At 28.5% G+C, this 18,409-nt stretch overlaps 1 protein-coding gene and 1 long non-coding RNA gene across 2 annotated transcripts; both read right to left on the bottom strand.

Annotated features, from left to right (window-relative positions):
• Positions 1–8,802: 8,802 nt before the first annotated feature.
• LOC114186585 lies at positions 8,803–10,472 on the bottom strand. Its single transcript, XR_003605113.1, has 5 exons — positions 10,011–10,472; positions 9,823–9,926; positions 9,556–9,617; positions 9,313–9,405; positions 8,803–9,063 (listed from the first exon to the last, which is right to left on the bottom strand). It is a non-coding gene; the product is annotated as an uncharacterized LOC114186585 (long non-coding RNA).
• Positions 10,473–10,482: 10 nt separating this feature from the next.
• LOC114187817 lies at positions 10,483–17,190 on the bottom strand. Its single transcript, XM_028076190.1, has 4 exons — positions 17,088–17,190; positions 12,245–12,364; positions 12,058–12,115; positions 10,483–10,639 (listed from the first exon to the last, which is right to left on the bottom strand). The coding sequence occupies exons 1-4, from the start codon at positions 17,188–17,190 to the stop codon at positions 10,528–10,530; spliced, it is 393 nt and encodes a 130-aa protein (XP_027931991.1). The 3' UTR covers positions 10,483–10,527.
• Between the last annotated feature and the right edge of the window lie 1,219 nt (positions 17,191–18,409).

The following is an 18,409-nucleotide window of genomic DNA, read 5'->3' as shown; positions in this document are numbered from 1 at the left end:
TTTTATATATATAAATTGCTCAAAATTTAACACGAAACTTGATGGCAAATAATTAGAGGGGATTGTTTTTCTAAAATTTGAAATTTTTCATCTTTTTGTAACACTTTTTAATTTTTTTACTAAATTTTACTTTTTAAAATTTAAATAAATCATGTTTTATATATAAAAATATCTCAAATTTTAGGAGAAATCCATTGGCTAACACTCCGAGGGGATTTTTGTTGTGAAATTTGAAAAATGTCATCTTTTTGTAAAACATTTTTAATTTTTTTTACTATGTTTTACTACTTACAATTTAAATAATTCATATTTTATATATAACACAAGAAACTTAATGGCCAATACTCAAAGGGGATTAGTGTTCTGAAATTTGAAAAATTTCATCTTTTTGTGACACTTTTCAAGTTTTTTTACTATCTTTTAATATTTAAAATTTAAATAATTCATATTTTATATATAAAAAATGCTCCAAATTTCGAAAGAAACCCGTTGGCTAATTCTCAGAGTGGATTGGTGATCCGAAATTTGAAAAATTTCATCTTTTTGTAAAACGTTTTTAAATTTTTTTTAGTATCTTTTACTACTTACAATTTAAATAATTCATATTTTATATATAAAAATTGCTCAAAATTTCACAAGCAACTTGTTGGTCAATACTTAGTGAGGATTAGTGTTCTGAAATTTGAAAAAGTCCACCTTTTTGTAACACTTTTTAAGTTTGTTTACTATCTTTTACTATTTAATATTTAGATAATTCATATTTTGTATAAAAAAATTGTACAAAATTTCAGAAGAAACCCGCTGGCTTATAATCAGAGGGGATTTGTATTTTGAAATTTGAAAAAATTCTATCCTTTTGTAAGACTTTTTTAATATTTTTTACTACCTTTTACTACTTACAATTTCAATAATCCATATTTTATGTATAAAAATTGCTCAAAATTTTACAATAAACTGGTTGACCAATACCCAGAGAAAATTGCTTTTCTGAAATTTGAAAAATTTAGCCTTTTTTCAATACTTTGTAAGTTTTTTTACTATCGTTTACTATTTACAATTTAAATAATTCATATTTTATATATAAAAAATATCTCCAAATTTCACGAGAAACCCGTTGGGTAATGCTCAAAGGAGATTGGTGTTCTGAAATTTGAAAATTTCTATCTTTTTGTAAAACGGTTTTAATTGTTTTTTACTATCTTTTACTATTTACAATTTAAATAATTCATATTTTATATATAAAAATATCTCCAAATTTCACGAGAAAACCATTGGCAAATTCTCAAAGGGGATTGGTGTTCTGAAATTTGAAAATTTTCATCTTTTTTAAAATGTTTTTACTTTTTTTACTATCTTTTACTACTTATAATTTAAATTATTCATATTTTATATATATAAATTGCTCAAAATTTAACACGAAACTTGATGGCAAATAATTAGAGGGGATTGTTGTTCTAAAATTTGAAATTTTTCATCTTTTTGTAACACTTTTTAATTAATTTACTAAATTTTACTTTTTAAAATTCAAATAAATCATGTTTTATATATAAAAATATCTCAAATTTTAGGAGAAATCCATTGGCTAACACTCCGAGGGGATTTTTGTTGTGAAATTTGAAAAATGTCATCTTTTTGTAAAACATTTTTAATTTTTTTACTATGTTTTACTACTTACAATTTAAATAATTCATATTTTATATATAACACAAGAAACTTAATGGCCAATACTCAAAGGGGATTAGTGTTCTGAAATTTGAAAAATTTCATCTTTTTGTGACACTTTTTAAGTTTTTTTACTATCTTTTAATATTTACAATTTAAATAATTCATATTTTATATATAAAAATGCTCCAAATTTCGAAAGAAACCCGTTGGCTAATTCTCAGAGTGGATTGGTGATTCAAAATTTGAAAAATTTTATCTTTTTGTAAAACGTTTTTAATTTTTTTTTAGTATCTTTTAGTACTTATAATTTAAATAATTCATATTTTATATATAAAAATTGCTCAAAATTTCACAAGCAACTTGTTGGTCAATACTCAGTGAGGATTAGTGTTCTGAAATTTGGAAAAGTCCACCTTTTTGTAACACTTTTTAAGTTTGTTTACTATCTTTTACTATTTAATATTTAGATAATTCATATTTTGTATAAAAAAATTGTACAAAATTTCAGAAGAAACCCGCTGGCTTATAATCAGAGGGGATTTGTGTTTTGAAGTTTGAAAAAATTCTATCCTTTTGTAAGACTTTTTTAATATTTTTTACTACCTTTTACTACTTACAATTTCAATAATCCATATTTTATGTATAAAAATTGCTCAAAATTTTACAATAAACTGGTTGACCAATACCCAGAGAAAATTGCTTTTCTGAAATTTGAAAAATTTAGCCTTTTTTCAATACTTTGTAAGTTTTTTTACTATCGTTTACTATTTACAATTTAAATAATTCATATTTTATATATAAAAAATATCTCCAAATTTCACGAGAAACCCGTTGGGTAATGCTCAAAGGAGATTGGTGTTCTGAAATTTGAAAATTTCTATCTTTTTGTAAAACGGTTTTAATTGTTTTTTACTATCTTTTACTATTTACAATTTAAATAATTCATATTTTATATATAAAAATATCTCCAAATTTCACGAGAAAACCATTGGCAAATTCTCAAAGGGGATTGGTGTTCTGAAATTTGAAAATTTTCATCTTTTTTAAAATGCTTTTATTTTTTTTACTATCTTTTACTACTTATAATTTAAATTATTCATATTTTATATATATAAATTGCTCAAAATTTAACACGAAACTTGATGGCAAATAATTAGAGGGGATTGTTTTTCTAAAATTTGAAATTTTTCATCTTTTTGTAACACTTTTTAATTTTTTTACTAAATTTTACTTTTTAAAATTTAAATAAATCATGTTTTATATATAAAAATATCTCAAATTTTAGGAGAAATCCATTGGCTAACACTCCGAGGGGATTTTTGTTGTGAAATTTGAAAAATGTCATCTTTTTGTAAAACATTTTTAATTTTTTTTACTATGTTTTACTACTTACAATTTAAATAATTCATATTTTATATATAACACAAGAAACTTAATGGCCAATACTCAAAGGGGATTAGTGTTCTGAAATTTGAAAAATTTCATCTTTTTGTGACACTTTTCAAGTTTTTTTACTATCTTTTAATATTTAAAATTTAAATAATTCATATTTTATATATAAAAAATGCTCCAAATTTCGAAAGAAACCCGTTGGCTAATTCTCAGAGTGGATTGGTGATCCGAAATTTGAAAAATTTCATCTTTTTGTAAAACGTTTTTAAATTTTTTTTAGTATCTTTTACTACTTACAATTTAAATAATTCATATTTTATATATAAAAATTGCTCAAAATTTCACAAGCAACTTGTTGGTCAATACTTAGTGAGGATTAGTGTTCTGAAATTTGAAAAAGTCCACCTTTTTGTAACACTTTTTAAGTTTGTTTACTATCTTTTACTATTTAATATTTAGATAATTCATATTTTGTATAAAAAAATTGTACAAAATTTCAGAAGAAACCCGCTGGCTTATAATCAGAGGGGATTTGTATTTTGAAATTTGAAAAAATTCTATCCTTTTGAAAGACTTTTTTAATATTTTTTACTACCTTTTACTACTTACAATTTCAATAATCCATATTTTATGTATAAAAATTGCTCAAAATTTTACAATAAACTGGTTGACCAATACCCAGAGAAAATTGCTTTTCTGAAATTTGAAAAATTTAGCCTTTTTTCAATACTTTGTAAGTTTTTTTACTATCGTTTACTATTTACAATTTAAATAATTCATATTTTATATATAAAAAATATCTCCAAATTTCACGAGAAACCCGTTGGGTAATGCTCAAAGGAGATTGGTGTTCTGAAATTTGAAAATTTCTATCTTTTTGTAAAACGGTTTTAATTGTTTTTTACTATCTTTTACTATTTACAATTTAAATAATTCATATTTTATATATAAAAATATCTCCAAATTTCACGAGAAAACCATTGGCAAATTCTCAAAGGGGATTGGTGTTCTGAAATTTGAAAATTTTCATCTTTTTTAAAATGTTTTTACTTTTTTTACTATCTTTTACTACTTATAATTTAAATTATTCATATTTTATATATATAAATTGCTCAAAATTTAACACGAAACTTGATGGCAAATAATTAGAGGGGATTGTTGTTCTAAAATTTGAAATTTTTCATCTTTTTGTAACACTTTTTAATTAATTTACTAAATTTTACTTTTTAAAATTCAAATAAATCATGTTTTATATATAAAAATATCTCAAATTTTAGGAGAAATCCATTGGCTAACACTCCGAGGGGATTTTTGTTGTGAAATTTGAAAAATGTCATCTTTTTGTAAAACATTTTTAATTTTTTTTACTATGTTTTACTACTTACAATTTAAATAATTCATATTTTATATATAACACAAGAAACTTAATGGCCAATACTCAAAGGGGATTAGTGTTCTGAAATTTGAAAAATTTCATCTTTTTGTGACACTTTTTAAGTTTTTTTACTATCTTTTAATATTTACAATTTAAATAATTCATATTTTATATATAAAAAATGCTCCAAATTTCGAAAGAAACCCGTTGGCTAATTCTCAGAGTGGATTGGTGATTCAAAATTTGAAAAATTTTATCTTTTTGTAAAACGTTTTTAATTTTTTTTTAGTATCTTTTAGTACTTATAATTTAAATAATTCATATTTTATATATAAAAATTGCTCAAAATTTCACAAGCAACTTGTTGGTCAATACTCAGTGAGGATTAGTGTTCTGAAATTTGGAAAAGTCCACCTTTTTGTAACACTTTTTAAGTTTGTTTACTATCTTTTACTATTTAATATTTAGATAATTCATATTTTGTATAAAAAAATTGTACAAAATTTCAGAAGAAACCGTTGGCTTATAATCAGAGCGGATTTGTGTTATGAAATTTGAAAAAATTTCATCCTTATGTAAGACTTTTTTAATATTTTTTACTACCTTTTACTACTTACAATTTCAATAATCCATATTTTATGTATAAAAATTGCTCAAAATTTTACAATAAACTGGTTGACCAATACCCAGAGAAAATTGCTTTTCTGAAATTTGAAAAATTTAGTCTTTTTTCAATACTTTGTAAGTTTTTTACTATCGTTTACTATTTACAATTTAAATAATTCATATTTTATATATAAAAAATATCTCCAAATTTCACGAAGAAACCCGTTGGGTAATGCTCAAAGGAGATTGGTGTTCTGAAATTTGAAAATTTCCATCTTTTTGTAAAACGTTTTTAAATTTTTTTTACTATCTTTTACTATTTACAATTTAAATAATTCATATTTTATATATAAAAATATCTCCAAATTTCACGAGAAAACCATTGGCAAATTCTCAAGGAGATTGGTGTTCTGAAATTTGAAAATTTCATCTTTTTGTAAAATGTTTCTATTTTTTTTACTATCTTTTACTACTTACAATTTAAATTATTCATATTTTATATATATAAATTGCTCAAAATTTAACACGAAACTTGATGGCAAATAATTAGAGGGGATTGTTGTTATAAATTTGAAATTTTTCATCTTTTTTTAACACTTTTTAATTTTTTTACTATATTTCACTATTTAAAATTTAAATAATTCATGTTTTATATATAAAAATATCTCAAAATTTCAGGGAAATCCATTGGCTAACACTTCAAGGGGATTTTTGTTGTGAAATTTGAAAAATTTCATCTTTTTGTAAAACATTTTTATTTTTTTTTTACTATGTTTTACTACTTACAATTTAAATAATTCATATTTTATATATAACACAAGAAACTTAATTACCAATACTCAAAGGGGATTAATATTCTGAAATTTGAAAAATTTCATCTTTTTGTGACACTTTTTAAGTTTTTTTTACTATCTTTTAATATTTACAATTTAAATAATTCATATTTTATATATAAAAAATGCTCCAAATTTCGAAAGAAACCCGTTGGCTAATTATCATAGTGGATTGGTGATTCGAAATTTGAAAAATTTCATCTTTTTGTAAAACGTTTTTAATTTTTTTTACTATCTTTTACTATTTAAAATTTAAATATTTCATATGTTATATATAAAAAATATCTCCAAATTTCACGAGAAACCCGTTGGGTAATGCTGAGAGGAGATTGGTGTTCTGAAATTTGAAAAATGTCATCTTTTTGTAAAACATTTGTAATTTTTTTTCCATATTTTACTACTTACAATTTAAATTATTCATATTTTATATATAAAAATTGCTATAAATTTAACATGAAACTTGATGGCAAATACTTAAAGAGAATTGGTGGCCTAAAATTTTAAAAATTCCATCTTTTTGTAACACTTTTTAATTTTTTTACTATCTTTCACTATTTAGAATTTAAATAAATCATATTTTATATATAAAAATATCTCAAAATTTCAGGGGAAATCCATTGGCTAACACTCAGAGGGGATTTTTGTTGTGAAATTTGAAAAATTCCATCTTTTTGTAAAACATTTTTAATTTTTTTAGGTTAAAATACCTCTTTGATCCCAATTTTCGTCAAGTTTTTTGAAATAAGTCCTAATTTTGGTTTTGTGTTCAAATAGGTCACAATTTTCGTCAATTTTGTTCAATTGAGTCCTTTTTTGCTAACATCGTTTAAATCATTAACGACCATGAACAGTGATTGCCACATTTCACTTCGTGGTTTTTTTGAATTTTTGTTTTTTTATTTTTTTGAATTTTTTTAATTTTTTTTAAATGTACATGTGTCAACCCAGTAGCGTGCCACGTGTCACTTTGTGTTTTATTTTTAAATGTCCACGTGTCAACCTAGTAGCGTGCCACATGTCAAAGTCAATGATCTATATTCAATTTGGTCCCTATATTTGTTATTTTTGTTCAATTTAGTCCCAATATTTGTTAACATTAATCAATTTGGTCCTATCGAAGATGTGACCAAATTTATTTTTTATATCAAAGTTATAATGATGTGAATTTTAATATATTATATAAAAATATTTAATAAAAATGTGAATTTTAATATAAAAATTAAATTTGGTTTCAATTTGGAGAGGGACCAAATTGGTTAATGTTAACCAAAATTGGGACTAAATTGAACAAAAATAACAAATATAGGGACCAAATTGAATTATAGAACATTGACTTTGACACGTGGCACGCTACTGGGTTGACACGTGGACATTTAAAAAGTTTTAAAAAAAATTCAAAAATAAAAAATTCAAAAAAAAATCACGAAGTGACACGTGGCACACTACTAGGTTGACACGTGTACATTTAAAAAAAATAAAAAAATAAATTAAAATTAAAATTAAAAAAACAAAAATTCAAAAAAACCACGAAGTGACACGTGGCAGTCACTGTTCATGGTCGTTAATGATTTAAATGGTGTTAGCAAAAAATGACTCAATTGAACAAAATTGGGACCTATTTGAAAACAAAACCAAAATTAGCACTTATTTGAAAAAACTTGACGAAAATTGGGAACAAAAAGGTATTTTAACTTTTTTTTACTATGTTTTACTACTTACAATTTAAATAATTCTTATTTTATATAAAACACATGAAACTTATTGGCCAATACTCAAAGGTGATTGGTGTTCTTAAATTTGAAAAATTTCATCTTTTTGTGACACTTTTTATGTTTTTTTACTATCTTTTCCTATTTACAATTTAAATAATTCATATTTTATATATAAAAAATGCTCCAACAAACCCATTGGCTAATGCTCAGAGGGTATTGGCGATTCGAAATTTGAAAAATTTCACTTTTTGTAAAATGTTTTTAATTTTTTTAGTATCTCTTACTACTTACAATTTAAATAATTCATATTTTATATATAAAAATTGCTCAAAATTTCACAAGAAACTTGTTGGCCAATACTCAGTGAGGATTGGTGTTTTGAAATTTCAAAAATTCTATATTTTTTTAACACTTTTTAAGTTTGTTTACTCACTACAAAAATAATTGTTTTTAGTTGGGGTTAAATTTGGCTTTTCTGGGGTTTTAACCCCCACTAATGGCTTTACCAGGGGTTTGCAATTCTCCTGAAAGAACCAGCGTGGCTAATAGATTACTGGGGTTTTTAGCAACCCCTGGTAAAGCGCCACTTACCTAGGGTTTTTGAACCCCCGCTACTACTTGGGGTTTTTGAAACCCCCACTATTACTTGGGATATTTTGAAACCTCCACTATTGCTTGGGATTTTTCGAAACCTCTACTACTGCTTGGGGTTTTTGAAACCCTGCTACTACTTGGGATTTTTGAAACCCCTACTACTGTATGAGGTTTTTAAAACCCCCGCTGCTGCATGAGGTTTGAAACCTCAGTACTACCAACAATGTTTAATATGATATTTAACTGTATCATAATGTGTTTCATTAATTTTATTTGCTATTTTAAATGAGTCATGTAATTGTTTCTTAATTTTTAAAAACTATTACTATGTAATAATGGCATCCATTGTAGTTGAGTGGGTGTTGTGTTATGATTTTGTAACTTCAAAATTAGTTTAAAATTACATAAATAATTTGTGTAAAATACACTCTAATGAATTAAGTTCTCAACAGTTGGAGGATCTAAAAAATCGAATTATGATAAAGACCTAGTAAGCAAAATGTATATGATTCAAAAATTTAAAGACCCTAATATGAATAGCATCTGTATTCTAATAAAATGAAAATTTATAAAAATGGGCAATAATAGTCATTTGACTGTTCATTAAGTACATGACAGAGGAAAATATATATAAAGACGGGATAAAAGCTTAGGCTACAAAAGAAAAACTAACTTGTGCAATCCAAACACCTCAGCTAAAAGAAAATTTTTTGCATTGTCCAACAATACCTAGGCACTCTAACTTCAATTCTCACCAATTGAACCCGCATAATCAACAAAAGTACAGAGCAAAATAAAACAAAAAAGAGCTACAATAGTTAAGTTCACTATTGTCACTTAGTTCAACTTTAATTATCCATCCATCTTTATAAGGGCTTGAGTTGACCTGCATGAAAAAAATGTAGGACAACATGAAAACACTTGGTGTTGAGAAAAAAAACTCAATACAATACTTTTGCATTGCATAAGCATGATGATCCAACATGTAGTAGCATGTGAGAACTGATCCATCAGTATCTCCACTATATTTAGAAAATTTTTTTTCGGAAATTGTTGTACAAAACTCTTAATTACTTGACAGATAAAATAAACAATTATCAAACGTTTTAATAATCTTGTTAGTAAAATAGTTTACTTGTAAACCCAAATGCGAAGACCACCAGCAACAAGCTTCTTGTTGACAAGAAGGATGGACAATGGTGAATCTTTCCAAGGTCCCACAAGGCTACTATGGACAAGAAAAAAAGTAACAAAGTCAATACCCATTATATTTAGTTTTAACATTAATATAAGCAATTCATATTATGTCTCAAACTTATGTATATGTCATGGCTAGAAAAGATGAACGAGAAAATAGAGAAGATGGATGAAAACCTACAATGAGTCCATGGATAGGAGAGTTTGGAGACATTGGCATGTACTGCCCTTTGGACTTCTGGCCTGTTTAGTTTAGGTAAACTTCAGTGTAATCGGATGCACAAGGATCATATCCACCTAGTTTTTTATGCAACTCATTCTGTTCTAATAAAAAATTATCAACATGCTCTGTAAATTATGACATATATTTGATTTTCTATGGTACACAACAAGTAATGTATGGCAAATCAAAATACTAATAGACAAGAAACAGTAAGCGAAAGCTCACAAGTTATCATCGTGATTGTTTGCAAAGAGTCTAGTGTGATGCCACTTTTGAACTACTACAAATGTTACTGGTGGTTGGTAACTAGGTTCCAAAGATGCACAAGCCTATACACAAAGTCAATATAAATACTGGAGATCAATATACTGATAAAAGTTATAACTATGTACTAAGTTGTTTTCTCCAAGTACCTTGTGGATGGCATCAAGCTTGTATAGTAAAACCTGGTATAATTGTCCTTCACTTACTTTGTTCCTGATAATGTATTAGATAACATTTCTTGAATGATAGTAAAAGTTCCCTACAGTTTCACACATTAGCATGAACTTATATGAATGTAGATGTTGGATAACATCAAATGATAAGTGCTAAAAAGTAGTGACACTTTATTACATATTTAACATATATGTAAGATACACAAATTAAAAAAATGATGGTTTTAACAGTAACATTGATAACCACAGTTAGCACTTGCCATAAAAGTCAGAAAGAAGATTACATTACTTCCTTACTGATTTTATCCCTTAGCAATACTTTATTATGATACACTTCTAGTGCATAAAACCCAAATTATACTACCACAACGAAAAACCAAACTAAACATCATCATTTTTCATTAGAAAAAGGTGAATATAACAAGAAAAAAAAGACCAACAAAGAAGCAATTAAAAAGTCAAGAATTTTAATAAATAGAAAAGAATACACTAATCAAATAAAACAACTTAGTACTACCCTAATTTTTCTATAATCAACCATAATTTCTTCCAGTGTTCTAAATTTTGGCTTAACATCATCCTTATTGGTGCCACCTTCAAGTCTCCTGAAAACAACAAAAGAATGTGAAACTTACTAAATCTCAAAGAAAATAAAGAATAAAGATTCTGTGAGATGTATCCACCATTGGATGAGGAGAGAAATAAAAGAGATGGAAGATAGAATATTTTTTTTTTATTAATATGAAGTGTAGGAAATTTAAGTGTTTTAGGATTGAGAAGATGAAATAGGTTCAGAGAACATCGAGAAGAAGAATTAAAAAAAAAAGAACATCGACAAGAAGAGTTAAAAAAAAGTGAAAAACTAGACTAATTTAGTTTTAGGGCCTTAGAAAAATAGAACTTAGGAAAATAGAAAAATAGGACTTACAAAAACAGAATTTAATTATGCTTTGAATTATAAACTTATCCACTCTTTATATATATATATATATATATATATATATATATATATATATATATTTTATATATATATATATATATATATATATCATGTTAAGTACATAAATATTATATTTGTTTCTAAAATAAGCTTTTGATCATTTTGTATTAAAACTATGTTTATTATATTCACTAATTAGTTTCCTAAAAATTCATAAAAATAACACCGTAAAGACCACCGTCCTTGTTTTGTCTTCTCAACCAAAGTAGGTTATTGAAAAGAGAAAAGGTATATAATAATGATAGAACAACTTTTTTTATCAATGCATATAATAATATTGATTGGCTGTCATCGGAAATATAATATACAGAAAAAAAATTAATTAAAATATATCATACAATAAAGATTACAGGAAGTTAATCCCGAATGACACTTGTGCAAATAAATGCAATTGCAAACTGATACCAACCATAACAACCTACAGAGAAAGAAACTATGTTGGAACTGCAGAGTGGACACAATAATCTTTGTATGTTTATATCAGAAACAAAACCATAATTGTAGTGCATGCATTTCATTTGTAATTTCAAAGAGTGTAGAGGCATGAACCTATTAGCGAACTAGGTATCCATCCATCACTGAATTCTCCATGGTTTGGTCTATCTAAGAGAATCAAAAACATGGAGGGAAACCAAGATTTGACAGCACTAGAGATTGGTAGGGAAACCAAGTAGTTGGCTCTGGCTTCTTAAAATGCATATGAATTCTCAAATTCTCTTGCTAAAGTAAGGAAGTACACATAAGAAATAGAAACTGCAAATGGACTTATATGAACGTTGAACATGAATAGGATCCCAAGGGCAAAAGCAGAATGTAAAACCTCATTTGTTTCGTAAAGGCAAAATAAGTGGTGAATTACGGCATGAATAAGAAATATGAAATTGAAAAAGGAAGTGATGTAGGGAGATGAAATTGAGATGAAAATAAAAGCACATAGATGAAATCAAAAAAGCAATGACGATATTGTAAGAACGATGATGAAATTGAAAGCATGAAACGAAATTGAAAGTAGGTGTTTATTACCTGATTTCATGGAGAACGATGAAATCGAAAGAGCCACAACTACTTCGTCTTCCACCTCCTAGAACACGAAATTGAATGACAAAGTAACACTCTCTTTAGTGATTATAAAATCAACACACTTTATTGATGAAATCATCAGATAAAAATGAAAACGAAAGCAAAAAATGATGGAATGAGAGGCACAAACCTTTAGCGCGAGAGGCGGCACTGAGAGAGAGAAAGAGACATTGCAAAAGAAAGAGAGAAAACGTTTTTAGCCAAATTAAAAATTTTGAAAAAAATAAATAAATAAGGTGAGAATACTTTTCTGGGGTTTTTTAAAAAACCCTGGAACTTACTTAGGGTTTCTAAAACCCCTTCTATGTAAACATTTTACCAGAGGTTTTAAAACCTCAACTAGAAAACCCCCAATAGAATTATATATTGATGTAGTGACTATCTTTTACTATTTACAATTTAAATAATTCATATTTTGTACAACAAAATTGCACAAAATTTCAGAAGAAACCTGTTGGCTTATAAATTAAGGGGATTTGTGTTATGAAATTTGAAAAAATTCCATCTTTTTGCAATACTTTTTTAATTCTTTTTACTACCTTTTACTACTTAGAATTTAAATAATCCATATTTTATATATAAAAATTGCTCAAAATTTTACAAAAAACTTATTGGCCAATACGTAGAGGAGATTGGTTTTCTGAAATTTGAAAAATTTCATATTTTTTCAATACTTTGTAACTTTTTTTACTATCTTTTACTATTTACAATTTAAATAATTCATATTTTAATATAAAAAATATCTCCAAATTTCACGAGAAACTCATTAGGTAATGCTCAGAGGAGATTGGTGTTCTGAAATTTAAAAAATGTAATCTTTTTGTAAAACATTTTTAATTGTTTTTTACTATCTTTTACTATTTACAATTTAAATAATTCATATTTTATATATAAAAATATCTCCAAATTTCACGACAAAACGATTGGCTAATTCTCAAAGGGGATTGGTATTCTAAAATTTGAAATATTTCATCTTTTTGTAAAACGTTTTTAATTTTTTTTTATTATCTTTTACTAGTTACAATTTTAATTATTCATATTTTATATATAAAAATTGCTCAAAATTTAACACGAAACTTGATAGCAAATACTTAGAGGGGATTGGTGTTCTGAAATTTGAAAAAATTTATCTTTTTGTAACACTTTTTCATTTTTTTTACTACCTTTTACTATTTAAAATTTGAATAAATCATATTTTATATATAAAAATATCTCAAAATTTCAGGGGAAATCCATTGGCTAACACTCAAAGGGGATTTTTATTCTGAAATTTGAAAAATTCCACTTTTTTGTAAAACATTTTTAATTGTTTTCACTATGTTTTACTACTTACAATTTAAATAATTCACATTTTTTTATAACACAAGAAAGTTAATTGCCAATACTCAAAGGGGATAGGTGTTCTGAAATTTGAAAATTTTCATCTTTTTGTGATACTTTTTAAGTTTTTTTACTATCTTTTACTATTTACAAATTAAATAATTCATATTTTATATATAAAAATGCTCCCAATTTCACAAGAAACCCATTGGCTAATGCTCAAAGGGGATTGGCGATTCGAAATTTCAAAAATTTCATCTTTTTGTAAAACGCTTTTAATTTTTTTAGTATATTTTACTACTTACAATTTAAATAATTCATATTTTATATATAAAAATTGCTCAAAATTTTACAAGAAACATGTTGGCCAATACTCAGTGAGGATTGATATTCTGAAATTTGAAAAATTCCCTCTTTTTGTAACACCTTTTAAGTTTGTTTACTATATTTTACTATTTACAATTTTAATAATTCATATTATGTATAAACAAATTGCACAAAATTTCAGACGAAACTCGTTGGCTTATAATCAGAGGGGATTTGTGTTATGAAATTTGAAATATTCCATCTTTTTGTAAGACTTTTTTAGTTTTTTTTACTACGTTTTACTACTTACAATTTAAATAATCCATATTTTATATATAAAAATTGCTCAATATTTCACAAGAAACTTCTTGGCCAATACCTAGAGAAGATTGGTTTTCTGAAATTTGAAATATTTCATCTTTTTTCAATACTTTGTAGGTTTTTTTACTATCTTTTACTATTTACAATTTAAATAATTTATATTTTATATATAAAAAATATCTCCAAATTTCACGCGAAACCCGTTGGGTAATGCCCAGAGGAGATTGGTATTCTGAAATTTGAAAAATTTCATCTTTTTGTAAAACGTTTTTAATTGTTTTTTACTATCTTTTACTATTTACAATTTAAATAATTCATATTTTATATATAAAAATATCTCAAAATTTCACGAGAATACCATTGACTAATTCTCAAAGGGGATTGGTATTCTGAAATTTGAAAACTTTCATCTTGTTGTAAAATGTTTTTTATTTTGTTTACAATCTTTTACTACTTACAATTTAAAGTATTCATATTTTATATATAAAAATTGCTCAAAATTTAACACAAAACTTGATGGCAAATACTTATAGAGGATTGGTGTTCTGAAATTCGAAAATTTTCATCTTTTTGTAACACTTTGTATTTTTTTTACTACATTTTACTTTTTAAAATTTAAATAAATCATATTTTATATATAAAAATATCTCAAAAATTCACAGGAAATCCATTGGCTAACACTCAAAGGGTATTTTTGTTCTGAAATTTTAAAAATTCCATTCTTTTGTAAAACACTTTTTATTTTTCTTTTTACTATGTTTTACTACTTACAATTTAAATAATTCATATTTTATATATAATACAAGAAACTTATTGGCCAATACTCAAAGGGAATTGGTGTTCTGAAATTTGAAAATTTTCATGTTTTTGTAACACTTTTAAGTTTTTTTACTATCTTTTACTATTTACAATTTAAATAATTCATTTTTTTATATATAAAAAATGCTCCAAATTTCACAAGAAACTCGTTGGCTAATGCTTAGTGAGGATTGGTGTTTTGAAATTTAAAAAATTACATCATTTTGTAACACTTTTTAAGTTTGTTTACTATCTTTTACTATTTACAATTTAAATAATTCATATTTTCTATAAAATAAATTGCACAAAATGTCAGAGGAAACCCGTTGGCTTATAAATTGAGTGGATTTGTGTTCTGAAATTTGAAAAAATTCCATCTTTTTGTAAGAATTTTTTAATTTTTTTACTACCTTTAACTACTTACAATTCCGTTATTTTTAAGAGAAGTTACTTAGTTAAGGAACTTTGACGTTGAAGTTATTCATATAGGCTGTGGACTATTCGTCCTTGTCCAGTACGTGAACGTGAGCTCTCATACCATGTACACATCAGTTTAGTAGGACGACATGAATAAATTAAGGTTAGATTACCTTAACCACCCATAACGAAAGATAACTACATGTTATGAAGTTTATCCTAATTATCGAGTAATTAAGATTGTTAGACTAAATTCCAATCAGGTAAGGCCAATGAACTCCATTATAAATACACACATTTTATGAAGTATGTCTCTCAAGTTAGTATTCCACAATGAGAGCCTTATACCTTGGACTACTTAAGCTTTAGAGTATCTTTTGCAAGTACACCCCCCCTTTTGGAATAGAATGTATTGAGTAAGGCGTCCCTAGAGAGAAGACTTGGAACCGTACAATCTCATCGGAGGCTTCACAACACATATATTTGTTCCTGTAAGAACAATTGGCGCCCACTGTGAGGCCGACAAATATACTGTTACTAGAAGTATGGAAGCTTGTTAAAATTAGAAGATGGTATCCACAAGGAGCAGAGCTGTCGAGGCTAGAGGAGCCGGTCCCTCCATGGACTTGGCCGCTATATTAGAGGCCCAAGCAAAAATGCAACAGGAACTCGCGAACTATAGAAAGAGAAATGTTGAGGAGATGAGGGCCATGAGAGAAGACAACACCAAGCTAAAGAAAAGGGTGGAGACTGTTAAACACAAAGGGATAAACAAGCCTGAATGTGCAAGATCAAAAGTCGCTACTTATGAAACATAGGAAGAGAGTGAGTACAACCCGACTCAACAAACAAAGGGGGCCACTAACAACTCCATAACTACCCATAATAGTTGCCGCCATCCATTTGTTGATGGAATCACGGAAAACCCCTCCCTACGCATTGGAAGGCCTCAATAGTGTTTTACGACTCCATGTATACTAACCAAATAAGCTTATACTCCACTAACGACGCGGTCTTGTGCAAAGCCTTCTCATCCACCCTACGAGGGCCAACCTTGGACTGGTTCGCCAACTTGCCCTCTTTTCCATAGATAACTTTGATGTGCACGAAATCCTTCACCACCTACTTCGAAACTAATCGCCACCATGACATCATATCCTTTTCCCTTCTCAACATAAGGCAAGAGTAGGGTGAATCTTTAAGAGCCTACATCGACCGTTTTGGTGTAGTCGCAATCAAAGTAAATGACTTGGACTCAAAAAGTATCCTACACTACATGATCAATGGCTTGTAGTTGGGACCCTTTGCCGACGAGATATGCATGAACCTCCTCGCTAACATGAACGAGCTAAGGCAATAAGCCGTCAAGTTCATGAGAGTAGAAGACATCAAAAAGTACAAGACCCAAGCGAAAGTTGCAACAACCATAGTGGTGATAATGGAAGTCCATAAAACACCACAGCAAACCCTAGAAGCATATGACAAGGCCAAGCATGACCGTGAGAAAAAAAGCAAGCTTACTACACAAGATATGCCCCCTCAATGCTCCCAGGTCACATATCTCAAAAGAAGCTCTAAAGGGCGACCTCATCCCACCCCTAAGAAAGTTTCGAAGCCCACTTGACGTAGACATGAATAAGTACTACCAATACCACCAGAAAAATGGGCACAATACCGGTGAATGCACAACACTTAGAGATAAAGTTAAGGAACTATTGAGGGTTGGACACCTAAGGGTTGGACACCTAAGTCCAAATAGAGTTGAGTATCGTAGAGAGGACGAGAAAAGAGAAAAGAGACAACCAGACTACCAAGAGGGCCAAAGGGAGTAATGCTGGGGCCATTTAGTTTCTCGAAAGTAATGCAGGGGCTTCCGGAGAATGAAATAGCACTCCCAGTACCTTTAGTGGCCATATCTAATCAAGAGAATAAACAAAAACAGAGAGGATCTCGGAAAACAGTGAAATAGTAACGATTTTTTAATACCCTAGGGATATTTCCACAATGGGTGCTACTGGACTTCACCGGAACAGAGGTTTGAAGGTCAAAACGGGTAGAGGAGGCTCCGATGACGACTATGGAGGTGGCGCGACGACGAACCAGCGACTGCACGACACGCGCCTGAGTGCAGCGAACAGAGATGACGCGCGTGGCGACGGCGCTGCCTGCGACACCTGCGGGGTTAGCTGTCGCGCGGAGAGGCAGTCCAGATCCGGTGGTTTCCGGATGGAACTGCATCGGTGGACGGCGGCGGACAGCGATGGAGAACTGCAGACAGTGGCGGACAGTGTTGAAATGTTGTTTGACAGTGTTGGGCAGTTCAGAAACGAGGTTCAAAGAACTTGAACAGCCGCGGACAACGGTGGTGACTAACGGCGGTTAACCGCGGACAGCGGTGACGGATGGTGGCAGACCAGATGAGATAGAAACCAGAGCGGGATCAACCCGCTCTGATACCAACTTAAGATTGAGACTTAAAAATATATGAGTAGTGGATAACATGAACACTCTCCCTCTCTTCTATATGCAATGAAGCAAGTACATATGGAATATTAAAAGACTGCTCTAAGATACTAGGCATGATTAGATACAGCAGTAGATATGGCAGTAGGTAGTTTCCCACATTCAACACCCTATACATAGGGTTAATGATACAATAGGTAATAATTCTAACAGTATCAAACCAAAATTGATGAGGGTTTTGGGCACTGTTATTTTGGTTTATGGCTCATCACTGTGTCTTGAGGATCCAATTATGTTTGCTCTGTGTTTTATGGCTTGATTGATGAATTAGAGATAAAGAATATGAATGTATTACGAATTGGCATTGATTTTGGGTGTCTTTAGTGCATGTGCAGTGGTGAAACTCTGCAAGTTTCACCCAAGCGACTCCTTCTCGCCTAGGCGAGAGTTGCAGGAGTCCATTCAGTGTTTAGACTCGAGCAATTCGCTCAGGCGACCAAGGTTGGGTTTGGGCGAAATACAGTCTCGCTTAGGTGAGATTGGCTCGCCTAAGCGAGGTCGAGGTTCTAGCTTGGGCGAACAGGCATGGCTTAAGCGAGAGTGGCACGGAGCCACGTTCTTGTGCACTATTTGGACTGTTTGCTTGGTGTTTCCTAGGCTAAGGAAATTA

Source organism: Vigna unguiculata, chromosome 6 (assembly GCF_004118075.2).
Source record: "Vigna unguiculata cultivar IT97K-499-35 chromosome 6, ASM411807v1, whole genome shotgun sequence".
In the NCBI taxonomy this organism is placed as follows: domain Eukaryota; kingdom Viridiplantae; phylum Streptophyta; class Magnoliopsida; order Fabales; family Fabaceae; genus Vigna; species Vigna unguiculata.
The sequence above is the reverse complement of the archived record's forward strand: the minus strand, read 5'-3'. Positions and strand labels throughout refer to the sequence as shown.